Source organism: Nannobrachium achirus (genome assembly GCF_963921795.1).
Source record: "Nannobrachium achirus genome assembly, chromosome: 8".
NCBI lineage: Eukaryota > Metazoa > Chordata > Actinopteri > Myctophiformes > Myctophidae > Nannobrachium > Nannobrachium achirus.
In genome coordinates, this window is record NC_137817.1 from 54,993,586 (window position 1) to 55,012,307 (window position 18,722).

Genomic DNA, 18,722 nt, shown 5'->3' on the forward strand with positions numbered 1-18,722 from the left:
TGATCTCAATCAATTGTCCGTCGGAGATTCGCTAAGAAACGGCTGTTGATTACATATCACTCAGCCTGTGCTACTCTGTGACAACAATCAGCGCAGCGGACTTGGATGTTATAAAGCTAAGTAGGCTACTGTACTACTAATCTTGCATCTTTTTAACCCGCGGGCTGCTAGTTCGTCTGTGTTGATTTGATTCACTCGCATTTCGCTGCACTGTCTGTCTCCCTGGTTGCCTGCAAGCCCTGCATGCAGAGCGCAGATGTTGTCCGAGTCGCAGCTCGCGTTAAAGACTGGCTTTTGGGGAGGGGGCTGAACGCTGATGATGGTGCATTCATGGCGCCTCGGAAACACAGGATAGAATGAAATACTATATGGAAGAACCGATACAATCGCGGAATTTACCGATCCAGACACTCACGGTACGATCCATCACGATTTCAGCCGTCTATTGTACCGGTACACACTGAATGAACCGATTCACTCGTATCGCGGACGTTTGTATCGCGATTACGATCCGTACCGGTATATCTTCGCATCCCTAGTGTCTAGATGTGGTGTGGGATGTGTCATACTGTACATTGTGCATTCCTGGATTGCATAAGTATTGAAATGAATGATATTTATGTCGTTTCTCCATCCCAACCCATCTTCTAGTATGTTAAGCATATTATTTATATTGTAGCGTGCACGTGTGTGCGTGTGTCTAACCTGTGTGTGTATCCCTGTAGGACCGTGGCAATAACAATAGCGATAGACTGCTGTGTGACCTTGTGCTGGCCTTCACTGATTCCTGTGTTGTTTGGTGGATATCCTTTAACGCGCGCGCACACACACACACACACACACACACACACACACACACACACACACACACACACACACACACACACACACACACACACACACACACACACACACACACACACGACACACAAGACAACTTAATTAATTGATTTGACAAACCTTAAAGACATTTTGTCAATTCTGAAAATGTCTTCTAAATCCTAACAGTGTCCTGCAAAAAGAAAAATGTATGTTACTATATCAGTGGTGCTTAAAAGTCAAGGACCCCCAAAATTATGTATTTGGCCCATCTCAAAATATTTTGTTCCAGGGACCCCCAGAAGGAAAGATCTGAGTTAAATCGTTTTGCTTTAAAATATGGAAACACATCGACATCGCTACCCTGGCCTGGAATCGAACCTGGGACAACCAGGGGCCTCTGGTTCCCCAAGCGGGCTCCCTAACCATTCAGCTATGCTGCCCCGTTATGCCTGCCTTCTGACTGTTTGTTTTTCTAGAAGAATACTTGATAGCTGCATGGTGCGCCTTGTAGATATGTCTCAAACAGTTTGCTTGTTTTAACCTGCAAGAAGGTTGGCACTGATTTTCTCCCCTTTGGACCATAATGCAACAGTAATCTTTGTTACTTACAGTCTTCAGTTGCGTGTTAAGAATAGGAATCCATTGCTATGACACACAGAAAAATGGAGTGAAGATGTATATAGGACAATATTATGTGGGCATTCTTGTTAAACGAAGAGTAGTCTCGCGTGGCCAGACTGTTGACTCCCGCGATTTGCAAATGCTCCCGTCATACAGTCTGGGGCAACGGAAGTCTTATGATGATGAGTATGCGATGAAGCCTCCTCCCCACTTCAGTTTCATTTTTACCATTGCGCATATGTATCCTAATATAAATTAAAGATCATCTAAGCATATTTAGCTTGCTGCTTAGCAGAAATTACATTTTAAAATATATTTCACTCCACGGAGGTTAGGTTGAGGGTTCGAGTCGGGTGTTGAAAAGATGATATGTACTAACAGCGACACACTCCCTTTTTTTTAAACCAGTGGTTCCCAAATCTTTTCATATCAAGGACCCCAGATTAACATATTTGTCCACAGTCGCAGACCCCCATCTGAAAATATGTGGTGCCAGGGACCGCCACACAGATTTATGTTGTTAGAATGTTTAACAAAAATGTGCCACATTGTGAGCTTGCTGATCTGCTATTTTCAAATGTAAAGTAGTATAGCCTAGTTGCTTCTGTTGGGCTTATTTCTTTGGCAAAATCTGGCAACAGACAATTCCCTGTCATTTCCTTACTTGGGAGGAAGTGAAAAGATGTTCTGCCCTCTGTAAAAGACGATGGCAGCCTCCATAGAGAGGGCCAGGAATAATGTGAATAGCATTCGGGGATTGTGGAATAGTTGTCTGGCTACACGAAACTGAACGAAGAGTAACCTGCTACAGATGCTACTTCAAGTGTTATTAAGGAAATGTGAAAGTACAGAATTCATACAGTAGATGGTAGAAAAGCTGAGATGGTGACACTTTAGGAGAGACAGACGGCAGGAGAGCTGAGATGGAGACAGTGTAGGAGAGACAGACAGTAGGAGAGCTGAGAGGCAGACCTGTTTAAGCTAGAAGACAGATGGTAGCAAAGCTGATACTGTGTGAATGAACACCAGCCCTCTGGTACTTAATGGAGATTAAATCAAACGCTGACTATTACAGCTCTTATAGACTAAAAGTTATGGTGCTGCTGCTTAGGTGCTGTGATATTTCTGTCCTCCCCTCTCTTTTTTTTTTATCCCACGATTTTGCAACCCATTTTTCACCCAGTGTCAATTATCTAATGTAATCCTGGGCGCTACACTCCCTCTGCCAACCTGGGGAGAGCAACGGACTGACCTCATGCTTCCTTCTATGCATGAGGAGTCCAAGTCGTTTCTTTTCACCTGACATGGGGGAGTTTCCCCGGTTGGACGTAGCGCGTGGAAGGAACACATTATTCAAACCTGTTCCTTTCCCCTCCACCCTGCCAGGGGGAGGCAGTATAGAGACCAGGATTACTGCATGTTTTTCGTGAGGGTACCTACTACCTACCCTAGAGACACGTGTCCTCTCCTCTCTTATCCCTCTGTTTTTCCCTCTCTCTCTATTCATCCATTTGTCTTTGCGCTCCGCCTGTCCCGTCCCTCTACCTTCTCTTCGCTTTCCCATCGCGACATCCCTCGTTCTCTTTCTCTCTCTCCCTATTTTCTCCCTACTCCGTGCATCCCACCCTCGTTCTGTTTGTCTTGCAACTGCAAGCTATTCTTTCCTTCCTCTCTGTCTCTCCTCGGTCTTTCTCTTTTGTCCATCTCTCTGTCATCTCTCTCTCTCTCTCTCTCTTGCATACCCTCTGCTATGCTCGGTGTCTCTCCATTTCTCTCTCTCTCTCTCTCTCTCTCTCTAGGCTGAAGATGATGTAGTGATGCTGGCCGCTATTCCTCTGGCTGTGCTCGACTCTACCCTCTGCTGGTGGATATCCGCTACAACTCTATAACCTGTGCGTTGGGGAGAGGTTCCCCCCCCCCCCAGCCACCCCCCTCTTCTCTGTCTCCCTCCATTGTCTAACCCGCGACCTGGTGTTTGCCAACGGGTCTGAGCTTCGTATATCTATTCTGCATCCAGCTTAAGGCAAGACCCAAAGTGAACATTTTTAACTCAAACCTTTGCTTCTGAGGGTCCCTGGACAAAATATTATGAGATGGGGGTCCGCGGCCAGGTACATATCATTTTGGGGGTCCTTGATATGACAAAGTTTGAGAACCACTGATATAGGCCGATTCTACAAATGTCTTCTAAATCCTCCTAACATTTTTCTGGGAAAAAAAACGTATGTTGCTATGTCAGTGGTTCTTAAACTTTGTCATATCAAGGACCCCCAAAATGTATTTGGCCGCGGACCCCCATCTCAAAATATTTTGTTCCAGGGACCCCCAGAAGCAAAGATTTGAGTTAAGCCTTAAGCTAGATGCAGAATATCTATTCTGCATCTAGCTTAGGGCCTCAGACCTGTTGGCAAAAAATGAGCAGGCGATCCTCCCTCCCCCTTTATCTCATCCATTCCTTACCTCTCTCGCCTCTATCTTTCACCCCCCCCCCCCCCTTCTCACTCTCTGCCTCTCTTATTTATCCTCTTTCTGTCTCTCCTCCTCTTTACTCCTACGTATATACACTAGAGGTTTGCGGGCCTTCGGCCCGCTCACATCTAGTTAAAAAAAAAAAAAAAAAGTAAAAAAAAAAAAAAAAGAAAAAGAGAAAAATAAAATTTTGAGAATTTTTTTTTTGCTGTATAGTTACAAGCAGAGTGAGGAAATCTAACAGAGTACATCACACATGCAGCGCCTGTGCTTTTACTGGAGTAAATTGATTTATTGTTATTACCTTTTTGTGCTGTACCTGGGCTTGAGGATGCCATTGTGGAGACGAAAAATAGGTGTTGATGCCTTTCTGTTGTTGTTGGAAATGAGTGGAGTTGTTGGCACATCCCCCTCCCTGTGCCTGGGGGAGTGTTGGAATGTTGCTGCAGGCCCCATAGCCTGGGGGGATGGGTGTGGGAGCCAATGAACTGGCTTGGCCTCAAGCATGTCCGTTTTGTGGAGGCTTAGTGGGCGTGGCCTCTAGCCACTTGTAAATATAAGATGGAGATTACTTTAATATGGAGATAGCTGAGATAAAAAGATAAGACTGATTCGATCGTAGACCAGCAGGGGTCACTATGCTTCTGTATGCCAGTGATTTAATCCCTACCCTACTTGTGTGTGTGTGTGTGTGTGTGTGTGTGTGTGTGTGTGTGTGTGTGTGTGTGTGTGTGTGTGTGTGTGTGTGTGTGTGTGTGTGTGTGTGTGTGTGTGTGTGTGTGTGTGTGTGTGTGTGTGTGTGTGTGTGTGTGCGTGCGTGTGCGTGTGCTGGAGTTGGGCTTCCAGACAGTGTGAATCTGCTTATTGAGTCTGAATCCTTATGGAAACGTTTGTGTAAAATAGTTTGTGCAAAGATCTGTGCAGCTTTTCAGTGCACTTGGTGACATGCCTTTCAGCCTGGTAGACCAGTGGATTTGATGAGATTTAGCCTCTCAGACCCAAAACGTAGAATATTTGTAATAATTCCATGCTGTTTAATTCCAAACGTTGATCAAAATAACAATTCAGCATGAATTAATTAATTCTGCTGTCAAATACTTGGGGGTACTTGGCAAACAAAGGTTTGAGAGCTACTGGTTTAGAAGGCACTTGTAGAAGCTCACAGCATGCGGCACTGTAGATCTTCTATTTTTGAAAAAGTCGTGAAAATGTGTGCAAATCTTTGAATATATGTATTTTTAAAGCAGGGAAAAAAGCATTTGTAACTCAAATATTTGCTTCTGTGAGGTCCCCGGAACTAAATATTTTGAGATGGGGGTCCGTGGCCAAATACATATAATTTTGGGGGTCCTTCACATGAAAAAGTTTGAGCACCGCTGACACATACATAGTAGATCTGCTATTTTTCAATAGTTAAAGCATAAAATAATATTACACAATGTGTACCCGTTCTGAATGGGTCAATGGACTGTAAAGATGCTTTGCTTGTGTGAATCTGTGTAAGTTCCTTAACTGTACGTCCACATCTTCGTGAGCCTGGCTCAGACCATGAAGCTGCTCCGTCTCAGACGCAACGTGGTCAAACTGTCTCTGTACAGACACTTCACCAACACACTCATCTTCGCCGTCATAGGTAAGGACAATAGTCTTTTCTCACTTCCTTCAAACGTGTTACCAATGATAACTAATGAAGGCTCCGTTTCATTTCATGTGGCACAGTGGTTCTCAAACCTTTTATTTCAAGGACACCCATAACTCTGAGAGTGTGCAAATGGAACCAAATAGACCCTTGCGGGTCCATTTGGTTCCATTTGTTAGGGGTCATTTGGAACCACCAAAGGAACCATGAGGGTCCCTGGACCACACTTTGAGACCCACTGGTGTAGCAGAGTGTTTCCAGTGAGCCAACATGCAACAATATCAGCACCCTGACTGTTTCACCAGAATGGAACAGAGTTAGTAATATTGGTAACTCCAAAATGGCTGCTGTGCATATACCGTAGCCTATTATTCCAAATAATCCATCAAATCAATTATTATAAATGATTGATGCTTTTAAAAAAAAAGCAATCCCTATTTTGGGCATGTCATTAGGACATGGCAGTGGCCGTGGATTTCCGGTGCCACTTACAAATCGGCCATTCATATAGAGGGTATGCGTGTGACATCATCATGATACCTGGATGTTATGCGGGAACGCCTACTGAGTGGCAAAATTATATATATTTTAAAGGACAACTTTTTACAACAAGGGTTCATATTTTAGATTGTAATGAGAGAAAAGCAAATATGATTTTGATTTCAGTGGGTTGCATGCGTGCAAGTGGCTGAATATGTCTTTTTAGACACAATAAGCCCATTCCCAAGATGCACCACAATCTTTCATGGGCAGATGTGACTTATGGGGGCTAGTAGTAGTGTGACTGCAAATACATCGCCGGCTTATTGTATCTAAAAATACATATTTAGCCACTTGCATGCATGGCCCCCCCCACTGAAATCAAAGTCATTAAAGAGGTGGTGCCATGATCCCCCCCCCCCCCCCCCCCCCCTCTAAAACATGATTATCAGGTATTATGATTATAATAGGAGGAAGATTTTTTCCAAAAAAGTATGCAGAAAGAGTTAAAATTGGGTTTTTATTTGGCCACACCCCCAGTTCATTAAGTATGCATGGATGTCATGGTGGGTGGTGACCCAGCTGAAGTTAGCCACACCCCACAGTGTTGGGTGAATGGTAATTAGGGGAGGAGTTGATTCTGTGATGTAATAAGTATGTGTGTTTTTTAACTGACACTTTTGACCACAAGGTGGCAGCCTCCAAGAGAAAACAAACAAATACCAAGAGAATACATAATTGCTCATAAAAACCACACCAGGGGGTCTAATGAAGTACTTTCAACCTCCTAGACACATCCTCCTAGAAAAAGTACAAAACTATGGCACCACCTCTTTAAAATGGCTAAAACATGAACCTGTGTCGTCCTTTAATTATATACAGTTAATAAATACCCTTTGGTTAGCATTTTTTATTTTATTTGAATCCTGCAAAGTAAAGTTTTGGACATAAGAGGTTTCCTACCAACAGAGATGAAATACTTGTATTTGCAAGAACATAAAATTTGTGTGTTTTTCTCCAGCATCGGTCATCTTTATTATCTGGACTACAAGGACCTTCAAGATGTCTAAATGCCAGTCGGTAAGTATTCTGTCATTTAGTCTGTCTCCGTCTCCCTCCATTCATCTGACCTTGCCAGCCTTTTCATCACTCTTTGTTGTTTTATGCGTGTGTGTGTGCGTGCGAGCAAGCAAGTGTGCGATGGCATTTCATTGTTTATGTTTGTGTGTTGCTGTTTGAGTGAGTGTGTAACATGAATGTTTGTATGTCAGTGTACACACGTGTGTCTTCGTGTTCTGCTGGCCAGTCAGAACCAGGCACGTGCACACATAGACATCAAAGGGGGCTTGAGCCCCTGCCCTTTTACCCGTCTGTAAAAAGTGCCTTCTCCAGACCATGAATGCAGTTTTTACTATGGTGAAAGAAATGCAAATGCCCCTCTTTCCATGCCATGCCTGAAGGCAACATTCAAGAGAATTGTCTTGTCTGAACTTGAATGGAGCATCTTATTTTGAAAGAATTGCCCTCTCTGTGTAGAAAACCAGGCCGTTACGCCACATTTCCAGTAGTGCCTTTTTTATGCTTACTTTAGTGTGGTATCAAGTACCGAAAATAGACAACCTCCAAGCTCACAACGCGTCGCAGTGCGACACGTTGTGAGCTTGGAGGTCTGCTATTTTCGATATTTTCACCAAAAGGCCCTTTTAGAAGTTTCAGCCCCTGCCTCTCTAACATTCTTTGCACGTCCCTGGTCAGAGCTGTTAGGCAAAATTCACACCAGCACCATCGTAGATAGACAGACAGACAGACAGACAGATAGAGGTGTGCATTGGTACTATCCTCACGATTCAATTAGATGGCGATTCACACTTTTCTATATTACTGCACAACATGGCTATTTTTCCACTGCACAACATGGCTATTTTTCCATCAGTCAATACTAGCTGTCAATACTAGCTGTCAGATAAACAGTATATACAGAATTATAACAGAATTATATATAATTATATTTAAAGTCTTCAATTACCGATTATCGATATGTAATGATACTGCATCGATGCAGAATTGAGCACGTACAAATTGCGATTTATTGCTGAATCGATTCTTTTTGACACCACCACAGACAGACAGACAGACAGACAGACAGACAGACAGACAGACACACACAATGGATAGGTAGGTACAGTAGGTACATAGATGATGGGATGGATGGATGGATGGATGGATGGATGGATGGATGGATGGTAGACCAGCTTGATGGATGGATGACTGTCTGGCTCTCACAATGACTAAACCCCACCTCTCTTTCTGTCGCTGTTTCTCCCTCTTTTTGCCATCTCTCTCTCCTTCACTTTGTCTCTGTGTGTGTCTCTCTCTCTCTCTCTGTGTCTGTCTATGTCTCTCTCTCTCTCTCTGTCTCTGTCTCTCTCTCTCTCTCTCTCAGGACTGGAGGGAGCTCTGGATAGACGATGCCTTCTGGCGCTTCCTCTTCTCCACCATCCTGTTGGTCATCATGTTCCTATGGCGACCGTCAGCCAATAACCAGAGGTGAGTGGTTCCTATGGCGACCCTCAGCCAATAACCAGAGGTGAGTGGTTCCTATGGCAACCCTCAGCCAATAACCAGAGGTGAGAGGTCAGGGGCCTTCTGCTTACAGTATCTGTCTGTTTAGTGTCGACTGTTAACCCTTCCACATCTTGACAGGATGATATCAGCCATATCAGCCATATCAGCCTGTGAAAGCCCCCCCCCCCCCCCCCCAGCGCAACACGGCCTCCTTGGAAAACAAGGAAGTGTTGATCAAAATCAGATTTCTGTTATGCATCGTCTATTTCCCCCTTTCAAATATTTTTAAAAACATTCTTGAGAGCAACGTTTAGTTGTAAATGACTCTGTGTTTGTTTACCTGGCTGTCATGTTGGATACGGCATACAATTCACGCAGTGCAGCAGGTGCCCTGAGCCGTTGATTAGGCATCGGCCAGTTATAGAGCGGAGCGGTCATTATACAGATACAATTCACCGCTGATTTCAGCGATTGCCAATCCGAATCAAGTAATCAACCAAGCCATGTAATACATTTTTTTATAAATGTTTTACATGATACATTTAGCTACGGCTGGGCCACATGCCTGGTCTCCATTGTGATTAATGAACAATTAATTTAAAGAAACAAAGTGGTGTAAATAGCAGATCTACAAGCTTACAATTTTGAAGAGAAGAGAAAATGTACGTTTACATTGCCAAAGCAAGTGTGAAATATAATACACTTTCAACAGTTGAAAAAGGGGAACATATATATACAGTTGGAGGGGGTACAGCATTGTGTAAGCAGTGCTATGCCACATTTTGTGTGTGTGTGTGTGTGTGTGTGTGTGTGTGTGTGTGTGTGTGTGTGTGTGTGTGTGTGTGTGTGTGTGTGTGTGTGTGTGTGTGTGTGTGTGTGTGTGTGTGTGTGTGTGTGTGTGTGTATTATAAAGTTTTTTTTTTCTCGAAAAGCAGCAGTCTTTTGCAGTCGCTTTGGGACAAAAGGCTGCATTTTTCCTCAAAACTATTTTAAGTAGTATACAAGCCTCAGATTTAAAATGTGTTTAAAGCAGCAGCTCTGTTTCTATGCGCAGTAGGCCACTCAATCGTCTGTAGTCCTAGGCCAATTGCCAGGGCAGGAAGACCATGAAATGAAATCAAACAGCCCTGCACCAATCTAAGTTACTGGATAGGTTTTAAAGATGGGGAGTTAAGAATTCAGAATCTTGACGAAAGACACTGGAAAGAAAGATGATGTCTATATATTGACAATAAAGAGACAGAGGAGAAAGTGGTACAGTCAGCTGGGGTATTAAGGCCACTGTGGCCTCGGGGCATGCCAGTTTTTTGAGGGGCGCAATGCCAAACTGAGGGGAATACCAGTCACTTCGCCAAAAATCCAACTCGCCAAATCAACTTGCTAGGACACCTCGCCAATGAGCAGGGTTGTCAACATTGGACTGTCAGTCCAGGAGAATCCAGGAGATGTATTTTTTAGGGGGTGCGCGGAACTCCCCGACAGGGGTCTGGTGGTCCTCCCCCAAAACCTCTTAACAGATATATATTTTCCTGTGTTTTATTGAATTTTGTGCATGTTTGATACTTTTATCAGGCTTGCTTTACTAGCATGGGTACAATTTCAACCTTAAAATGCCAAATGTAGGTGTACAAATTTGATGACTGAAGCAAAGTAAGACATCCTTAATAATGACTTCTCATCTGGGGGTCCTCCACCAGAAAATATTTAACATAGTAGATGTAATTGACAATCATCCTGGTGAATCCAGGAGCATTGACAAGCCTGCTCAATGAGCGTGGACAATTTGGCGAGTTGGATTTTTGGCGAAGTGACCGGTTGCCAACTGAGGGGAAACGACGGCCATGGCCTTCGTGGCCTCCCTGAAATTCCTGCCCTGGATGTATTATATTGATTGATTGATTGATTGATTGATTGATTGATTGGCAGGTATGCATTCAGCCCCCTGGTGGATGAAGAGAGTGAAGAGGAGGAGGAGGAGCCCATGATGAACGAAGCCTTCGGTCAGATCACCATTTTATATTCCATAATGTGTTCCTTGTGTCATGTCAAATGTGTGTACTGTATATATGTTTCGCATACTTGGCTGCTGTGGCGCAAGACACATTTCAGTGTGAACTAAAGTACTATATCGTCGTTGTCGGGTGGAAACTTTGTATGTCCAAGACCGTTCGTTTTGTATTCATCATTTTAAAAATGAACTAAACTAGTGAAAATAGCAGATCTAAAAGCACACAACGCCTCGCACCGCGAGGCGTTGTGTGCTTGTAGATCGGCTGTTTTCACTACTTTTGTGAGACAGCCTTGTATGATGAAGCAGGGCTTTACTTGGTGAAAAAACGTACAAACTTGAAACTTGGAGATACGAGGTTTCTACCCGACAGTGACGATATCATATCACAGTGGTTCTCAACCTTTTCAGACCGCGACCCCCAAAATAATCATATTTAAACTGGGGACCCCCCCCCACCCTGACGAGCACTTGGAGTTGTAAGAGTTGATCCATTACATTTTGTATAATATAAGATTTTGTGGAAATAATGTTTTTGTTGCATCATGACATGTAGCCCCGTTTACAGGTCTGTAACTCTGAGAGTTATGGGGGGTCCTTGAAATGAAGTTTGAGAACCACTGCCCATGGATTTGACTGTGTACCTACTCAATCACTGACACTGTGTGTGTGTGTGTGTGCGTGTGCGTCCACAGAGGGGATGAAGATGAGGGGGACGAAGAACGAGACCAATGGAACTGCCAAGCCTAACAAAGTGGTGAGAGAGAAAACAGCCATCATCTGTCCATTGTTGTCTCTTTATCTCTCATAGCTGCTGTGTTCTCCTTATTATCTGTTCTCTTTGTCTTTTGTTTCCGACTGCTGTTACAAATGCCGTCACTGGCGACTACATTTCCCTGGTGGAATCAATGAAAGCCCGTCTTATGTTATCTCCATCTGCCAACACTATGGCAGGGGTTTCCCCAAGTGGGTGACGGGGCACCCTAGGGTGCCGTGACGCCAGTCCAGGGGTGCCGCAGAATAATTTGATAACATTTGGAAAATATGACTTCAGTAAGTTTAACCACTTAGACCCTCGATGCTTAGTAAAAACAGACCTGATTTGCACTGTACTCGATGAATTCTTTTTCCATTCTTTTGTCAAGTTTATTAAGTATTGACCGTTCAAGTGGTTAAATATATGAAAACACAAATTGACATGAATCCAAAATACACAACGATTGTGCTTTCAAACAATGAAACCATATGGAATCTATGAAAAGGTTGTGGGTGTCCCTGCTTCATCTCTCTCTCAACTAAGGGGTCCTTGGCCTGAAAACGTTGGAAGACCCCTGAACTGGAGGACAGCTGCTATATAGGCAAATTTAGGATGATTTGGTATTAAGTGTTTCTTTTCAAAGTAAGGAAAACACTTAATGACGATAGTCTGATCACAGTAATGAATCATTAATGGTTTGCCTGAGGTTGAGCGGTTTGGTTGGAAACGTGGCTGATAGAAGATAGGAGCTTTAATTCCACTGTTTGGAAGTGTTCTCTTCTCTTCACGGTAATTAGACTTTGTTTTTGTCTCAGAGTCTTTTTATTTTGTTTTTGGCTCCTTGTTATCGACATTCTGTCCAATTTAAACGACACAGGCTGCTCCCACATCAAGGAAATGGAGTGTTTTGATATAAAGCAGCCCCAGAGGCGTTGCCAGAATGATCACTCACACCTAGGGCTGTTACGATTATGACATTTTACAAGACAATTAATTGTCACTCAAATAATTGCGACGAACAATTTCATTTCTGTTTGGCTTGTAGGCTTGAAGTTGCACATGGCATATGACCATAACCTAAATATACAAAGAAATGACTGAAATATTTGACAACTAAAAAAGAACATTGATAGTGGAAATAGCCGATCTACAAGCTCACAACACGTGAGTTTGTAGATTGGCTATTTCCACTATTTTTGAAAATGTTTGAAAATCTATTAGTATGACGATTATGTCAAATAATTGTGATTAGACGATTATGTAATCATTTTGATATTCTCCACTGTGGAGGGAGACAAACACCTGGCTATCCCAGTTGGGAAAGTATCCGTGTCATGTTACATTTTTGCGTTGGCTATTCAAAAACAGCAGATGTACACATCTTTGTGCTTGTACATCTGCTATTTTTGAAACCTTTTGGAAAAAATCTTGAACGTGTGAGGAGAACTACTGATTTAGAGCAAGGGTTCCCAAACCTTTCAAGCCAACGGCGATACATGAGCAGGAACACTGAAATATGTGTCTTTTTGTTCTGCAGGACGAGGATCTAAAATGGGTGGAAGATAACATCCCTTCATCCATGGCAGACGTGTAAGTCAACACCCTGACTCAACTCATATGCTTGGCAGGCACGTGCACACATAGACATCACAGGGGGCTTGAGCCCCTGCCCTTTTTAAAAGGGGGACTGCCCCATAGGTCGAACTCCCGTTGGATCGAACACCGTCGGCAGGTTAGCTACTCACCAGCGTCGGCAGGTTAGCTACTCACCCGCGTCACGGTTACTGAGGTTAGGGTTATGTTTAGGTTTAGGCATAGTTTTAATGAGGTTAGGGTTAGGGTTAAGGTTAGGTTTTGGTGGTTGGACCAAAGGTTGTCCGTCGACCTAAGGACATGTTACCATAAAAAGTGCCCTCTCCAGACGATGAATGCAGTTTTTACTATGGTGAAATAAATGCAAATGCCCTCTTTCCATGAGAAACCTGAAGGCAGCATTCAAGAGAATTGCCTTGTCCAAGCTCTCCTGAACTTGAACACAAGTGCACGTCCCAGATGCTTGGTCTCTGCATGACTCCACTCTCTGTTCAATATCATGATCCACACAATACAGACAATGATGCCAGCAGGCAACAGGATAATCAGAATAACGTTCCGGCTCGATGCCTTCATCAGAATAATGAATGATTCATTGCACCAACCTTCTTCACTTTAATACAAAGAAATACCTGAAGCACAGAGTGGGAGTGCTGCCATCAATCAATTAATGTTTTTGTTCTCGCTGTCATTTGACGTCATTGTATTTGATACACTGTGTCTGCTCACAACCTCATAACACTGCAGACAAGCTCCAAGACACTTGGTGGCTGGTGGGTGACTTGTTTTGCAACTAAATATCCGCATCGATGTTTTCAATGCTTACCAAAATATCTAGGCACAGTACTAGCATGGATGACGTTTGTGCAATAAAAATATCAGAGCACAAGTGAATGAACTCGGTGGCGTATTAAAGCTCATGTTTTCACTGTAATATCTTCCGGTCAATTTGTGCTTTGCGTGACAAGTGTGACAGATACATTGGTTTGATGAAAGTGGCGCCGAAACAACAAAAATGTGTCGTGGAGGACCTTCACAGAAGCTGTCGGTACGAACGCTCAAAACTCAGAACATGTAATGTGATGCGGTGTCCCGATGCGATGAACGCTCAAAGCATAAATTGACCTTTAGTGTTTGAATGTACCATAATCCATCACATGTACTATTATCTCCTATGCGCACAATGGACTTTTAGACATAGCAACATGTACAATCTCCATTGTTCTGATGCGCCGTCCTATATCCTGAGAGTCCAGTTATGAGACGTTACACAGAAGCACCAGTTCAGCTATTAAACTCAGCATTGTTTAATGATTACACGGGAGTATTTCCCAAATCATGAATATATGAACAGCAAATGCATAAAAGTAACACAGAATACAAGCCTCTATTTTGCGATGTTTTAAGTCGCTCCACGACAGGCAGGAATCAGTGTCCAGCCAAAACAAGCTTGGCTGCACACCGGAGAATTCTGAGGAGTTCCTTATCTAACCAGTCTATATATCATTTCAGTCCAGCATGTCTGCTGGAGCGGCCCTTCTTTCTCTGATTGGCCAGTAGTGCTCAGCGCACACTCTAAAGAGATAGGGTTGTTTGAAGCTTAAAGGAATAGTTCACACATTTTTACACATTAGTTCAATTAGTTTCCTCGGATATCCTTTTTCACAGACCCGCAGAACAAATGTGATGCTTTTGTTTCAAGTAGTTTCAACTCTGCTTATGACCACTGTTTTTTTTTATTCACCACCATAATCTCTTGTTACGCATATCAAATGTATATCGTCGTTGTCTGTCGGTATATCCAAAACCGTTAGTTTTGTATTTATCATTTAAAAAATGAACTATACTAGTGAAAACAGCCAATCTACAAGCACACAACGCCTCGCACCGCGAGGCGTTGTGTGCTTGTAGATCGTCTGTTTTCACTACTTTTGTGCGACGGCCTTGTATGAAGGAGCAGGGCTTTACTTTGCGAAAAACGTACAAATTTGAAACTTGGAGATACGAGGTTTCTGCCCGTCAGTGACGACATGTATGTGTACGGTATGATACACCACAGAAAAAGGTCTGCAAAGCCTGTTTGGCTGGTAAAAAGCGAGTCCGACGTTTTCATCAGCCAGACGCTTGGCTTAAAGAAAAGTGAGCTTAAAAAGTTAATACCAGACTCTGCCTGCACATTACAAATAGAAATAGTGTACATTACAAATAAGCCCCCTTTTTTCAGCCTCTCTGATACTAATGGAAGCGGTACAGTAATGTGACTTAACATCCATTAGTGCATAGTAGTGGTGTGTTTGGCACCACGTTGTGAAGCAGTTGTAACAGGTCCTTGAACACCCTTGAATTGGAGTGAGCTATTTTCAGGTCAGAGGGAGAGCATTAGCATTTTAAATAAAAAGTGCAGGGAAATGCAGAGGAGTGTGTTTGTGGAGTGGTGCAGATGTGATCCTAACCCCGGTGAATGAATGCTCTCATAAAACGTGGCCCGCCCGGCTGCCACTAATCAGCGGAGTCAATTATCTAGAGATGATTGATTGGTGCTGCTGTGGTGAAAGTCTAATGGCGGGGGGGGAAATAAATGTCAGATCTCAATCAAGCTCACAAACGCATCACATTACGGCGCGTTCTTGTGAGCTTGTAGATCGGCTGTTTTCAGCACAGGCCACCGGTCATGCGACCATGTGTGAATCAGGTTGACGGTACGGAATCTGCCTTGTGCAAACTACAGGTGTGTAACCTAACCTGTAGTATCACATGTGTGTGTCATAGGCCAGGGGTTCTCAAACAAACCACTGGTGTACATAATAACCAGTAAGACTCCCTAATCGGGAGATAAGCGACCGTCAGGTCGCATACACAAACTTTAGAAGGCAATGGTAGCCAATCAGGAGGGAATATGGGAAATGGGACAGATCCATGTTGATGAGAGATACTGTGTACCGCTTTGCGTGATATTGGGGCAAAATCTGTAGGAGCAGTGTCCAAAAATGTGTTTTGTGAGAATCTGCCTCATAGTGGCGCTAGAAGAGGGCCATGTGAGAAATGAGGCAGCCGAGGATTGTGTGTGCAAAGTTTGGCATGGATCGGGGCAACGGTGGCGGAGATATGAGCAGGGCAAAAGTGTGACGTTTGACTGACAGACCGATGCTCATGCTACATAATAATAAACTGGCCACCGAGTGTAATGTTGTTATTCAGTTGTTAACGGTGTGTTTGTCCTCTCTTCCGCAGCGCCTTGCCTCCCTTACTGGACTCTGATGAGGTAATGATGCCTTTTCTCAATTCACATTTACCTCCCCTTGTGCTCTCCTGATTTTTTTTTTCTATAATTTCTTTTTTTCCCCCCTACAATTTACAATTACAATTTTCAATTTAAGCATTTAGCAGACTCTCTTAAAGGACAACTTCATATTTTAGAATTTAGATTGTTAAAATCTTTTCATTTACTTCGTTCTATTGGTTTATCACGTTTAGCATGCTAAAATGTGGGGGCATGCATACGCATGGGGGCATGCGTACAAGTGGCTAAATAGACACAATAAGCCAGCAATTTCTGTATTGCTATTTACAGTAACACTTCTAGCCCGCATAAGTAACATCCAACCATGAAAGGTTGCGTTGTAACTTGGGAATGGGCTTATTCTGTGTAAAAAGACATATTTAGCCACTTGTATGCATGCCCCCAGCCACTGAAATCAAAATAATTAAAATCTCTAAAACGATAGAAAGAAGTAAATGCAAACATTTTAACACCCATCTTTTATATTTTTTAATCTAAAATATATGTCCTTTAATCTAGAGCCATTTACAATAAGCAAGGTAATGCATCAATACAATAAGCAACGTAATACATCAATACATCAACGTCAATACATCAAATGCAGAAAAATATTATAAATATTGAAATAATGATTCCAGAACAATTCTACAGCCATATATATGCTCAGAATTTTAAATGTGTTACGTACCAGCCATGCAACCCGAGGTTATGCTCCCGTAGAATAGAAGCTTCCAGGGGGCCTCAGACATTCCATGTTTTATGGATTTCACTGTTTAATAAACAATGGGCATCCAGAATACCAACTGCACCAGTACAGTACATGAGCAACAAGCATACCGTCACTGTCGGGCAGAAACCTCGTATCTCCAAGTTTTAAATTGGTATGTTTTTTTGCGAAGTAAAGCCCTGCTTCGTCAGACAAGGCCGTCACACAAAAGTAGTGAAAACAGCCGATCTGCAAGCACACAACGCCTCGCGGTGCGAGGCGTTGTGTGCTTGCAGATCGGCTGTTTTCACTAGTTTAGTTAATTTCTTTAAATGATAAAAACGAACGGTTTTGGACATACAAGGTTTCCACCCGACAACGACGATACACAGATCACATATAAATGGAATTGGACACTATGGAACAACATGTAATCAGACATTACATTTAGACTGTACACTGCAGAGCATCCGCACCGCATCTGATCTGTACGAAATGAATAGGAACATACCGTATGGTTCATCTCGACAGGTGGACCAAATGTTGCATTTTTTAATTGAGTTTAACCAACTAAGGCCGGGAACACGTCATTGTCGCTTTTAGATTTTAACCACTTCAACCATTAGTTTATGCTTTAACTATTGAAAAATAGCAGATCTACACGCTTGTACTAGATCTGCCATTTTTTTAAAATGGGTGGAAATTTGTCCAAGTCTTTGAATATTTTGACCCAGTTCTATAAATGTCTTCTAAATCAGTGGTTCTCAAACTTTTTCATGTCAAGGACCCCCAAAATTACATGTATTTGGCCCGCGGACCCCCATCTCAAAATATGTTGTTCCAGGGACCCCCCCTGAAGCAAAATTTGGGTTACAAATGTTTGCTTTTAAAACACATATATTCAAATATTTTTCAAAAATAGCAGATCTACAAGAGTGCCGCACTGCGAGCTTGTAGATCTGCTATTTTTCAATAGTTAAAGCATAAAATAATTCCAGGTCTTTAATGGGTTTAAACCCCGGGTGCGATTCCTCCCCTGAACTGCTGAGGGCGCCAGACAGTCGGCTCTGAGCTCAATGTTACCATGGTTACGTCACACTGTTGTTTATCCCCCCTTGTTGTCATGGCGGGCAGAACAATGAGAAGAGTGTGTGTGCTTGCGTGCGTGTGTGCGTGAGTCCGCGCGCGCGCGTGTGTGTGCGTGCATGTGGAAGGCATTTTGTTTGGCTTCGTTACACACACAAATCTTAAAGTGACATCACTGCCATTTTTGAATGTGTCTTTGCGGCCCACAATGCAACTGTGAATGCTCCCCAGAAGATATGATGGAGTATATTAGGGCTGCAGCAGTTAATCCAACTAATCGATTTATAATATTGATAAGCGATACTTAATATTATATAAGTATTGCTTAATACAACAATGTATCCCTGTTTTGTCAGTATGGGCGAACTACAGCATCAACAGATATTATACAATAGCAAATGTATGAGAAACATTAGAAAATCTAAAAGCATCTAAGAAGAGATCATTTTCACCATTTGCTATAATAATATTACATTTAAATAATGAAATGCATGTTATGGGGTCATATTAAGTAAAGTATATATATATATATATATATATACACACACACACACACACACACACACACACACACACACATATACAGTAGTATAACATTGATCTAGTCATAGTGAGAGACAGTTCTTTTCCCCCCTCACACATGAATTGTTATCAGTGTCTAGTGTCTGTTTTCAATACAGAATCAATACAGAGTCG

The 18,722-nt window shown here is 42.7% G+C and overlaps 1 protein-coding gene across 1 annotated transcript in view; it reads left to right on the top strand.

The window, feature by feature from the left end:
- LOC308290395 (transmembrane protein 87A) overlaps positions 1-18,722 on the top strand; it is a gene marked incomplete at its 5' end in the record, with an annotated part of 42,104 nt that overhangs the window by 19,171 nt on the left and 4,211 nt on the right. Inside the window, 8 exons of the mRNA XM_080732210.1 lie at positions 726-803; positions 5,437-5,545; positions 7,053-7,111; positions 8,475-8,578; positions 10,523-10,596; positions 11,300-11,361; positions 12,899-12,951; positions 16,186-16,216. Coding sequence (XP_080588336.1) covers positions 726-803; positions 5,437-5,545; positions 7,053-7,111; positions 8,475-8,578; positions 10,523-10,596; positions 11,300-11,361; positions 12,899-12,951; positions 16,186-16,216 — 570 coding nt within the window. The remainder of the gene's footprint in view (positions 1-725; positions 804-5,436; positions 5,546-7,052; positions 7,112-8,474; positions 8,579-10,522; positions 10,597-11,299; positions 11,362-12,898; positions 12,952-16,185; positions 16,217-18,722) is intronic.